Here is a 1,909-nt window from a genome sequence, read left to right on the forward strand (position 1 = left end):
CCAGTGGCAGGGCAAGAATAAAGATGCAGATGTAAAGAAGGGACTTGATGACATGGGTGGGGAGGGGGAAGGGGAAGCTGGGATGAGGTGAGAGAGTAGCATTGACATATATATACTACCAAATGTAAAATAGATAGCTAGTGGGAAGCTGTTGCATAACAAAGGGGGATCAACTCGATGATGGGTGATGACTTAGAGGACTGGGATAGGGAGGGTGGGAGGGAGTCATGGGAGGGAGGGGATATGGGGATATATGTATAAATACAGCTGATTCACTCTGGTGTACCTCAAAAACTGGCACAACAGTGTAAAGCAATTATACTCCAATTAAAAAAAAGCTGGAATTCACATTCTAGACAGATTAGTAGCATCTTCTGAGACTTATTCAGTCTAAAATTTTCAAACTTTTTAAAAAGAGTAAACCATTCTTAAAACTTTGAAACTCAATATATGAAAGACATAGAGAGCCGTTTTGGTTAAATACAAACGTAGTGGATCCTGACACCAACTTGTATGAGGTTCCAGCTCACCCCAGCGCTCTTCCAGAGCGGCCCTTCAAGTACTGATGTCCCTAAGATCCTTGGTGCTCAGTTTGAAAACTGCTGGTTTATATCAGTGAAGGTGCAAAGGCTTCCACTTTGGAGATAAATAAGCCCAATTTTTAAAAAGTTTTTGTGGGACCTAGGTTATTATTTGCTTAGATTTTTAGTATAAAATCCTAAAGGATTAAAATACATGGTCTGCCTGCAAATACGCCTGATGATTCTTGCTTGAAACTTATGCAAATATATTCAAGAAGTAAATTTTTTTATTAATGAAATCCTATTCTCATCTACCAAATCCTTGAAAACCAAAAGGATTTAGCCATGATAAAAAGGCCACATACATTTATGCTGTGTGTACACACACAGACACACACACATATTCAGCACAGCTAAAACATCCTCAGCCTCATTACCTATGTTACCTATTTCCTTTTGCTGAAACTTGGCTGTCCTCAGAGGATGTAGATCACTAAATTCCTTTAAAACCAAGCTTTATTACCCTCCGCCAATATTTTGGGACCGGTATCTCCCCTTTCTCTGCGTTTGCAATTACAGCTCATGATGCTCCTCTTACTCTGTAAGAAAAAAAAAATGTTTCTTTGAGAAGCCCCCCACCGTAAGGTCTTCTCTATCCTCTTGTTGCCATCCCTTTAGACTTCTTGGTCACTCTCCTTCATTCACTGAAGAACTTACCATCTGATTTATGTTTTCTCTTCACACAAGCTGCAGTTATCATTCTTGGCAATTTTCATTTATTTATTTATTTGCCGTTCTATAACTTTATTGGACACTCAGTTCTCATCCACATTAACTGTCTACAGATTTTTGAAAGTGGTGACAGGTACATAAGTAACCAACGTATAGAGCTTGTTTGGTGAACCTTCATCTTCATTACATTTTCTGGACAACCTCACACGATACAGTATGGGACGTTCCTTATTCCTTTGGCCCAGACAGCTTTGTCAAGCCTGGTGTCAGTGCGTACATCTGGAGTTCCCATCTCCTTCATGGCAAATTTCCGGATTTCTTTGAGTGCCTCAGGGGCACGCTTCTTGAAACCCACTCCATGGATGCGCTTATGAATGTTGATAGTGTATTCTCTGGTCACCATCTTGTTCATGGTGGACCGGCCCTTCTCACCACCCTTCTTTGGGGGAGCCATCCTGCCGGGCCGGGTTTGGGAAGGAAGGCCTTGGCAATTTTAACATCCATGTAACCAAAACCTCTCTTAGAATGATTTAACTTGTTCCCATCACCACTGACCTGTTTCTCCATTCCACATCAGCCTGAATCAAGTTCTCCGAAACTGCGCTAACTTCAGCATCAAAATGCAAACATTCCACTCCTTCAATGTGCCTTCTTTC

At 41.2% G+C, this 1,909-nt stretch overlaps 1 protein-coding gene across 1 annotated transcript; it reads right to left on the minus strand.

The window, feature by feature from the left end:
- Positions 1-1,455: 1,455 nt before the first annotated feature.
- On the minus strand, positions 1,456-1,707 carry LOC130842159 (60S ribosomal protein L31-like). Its single transcript, XM_057718826.1, has one exon. The coding sequence runs from the start codon at positions 1,705-1,707 to the stop codon at positions 1,456-1,458; it is 252 nt and encodes an 83-aa protein (XP_057574809.1).
- Between the last annotated feature and the right edge of the window lie 202 nt (positions 1,708-1,909).

This window comes from Hippopotamus amphibius, chromosome X, assembly GCF_030028045.1.
Source record: "Hippopotamus amphibius kiboko isolate mHipAmp2 chromosome X, mHipAmp2.hap2, whole genome shotgun sequence".
Taxonomy (NCBI): Eukaryota; Metazoa; Chordata; class Mammalia; order Artiodactyla; family Hippopotamidae; genus Hippopotamus; species Hippopotamus amphibius.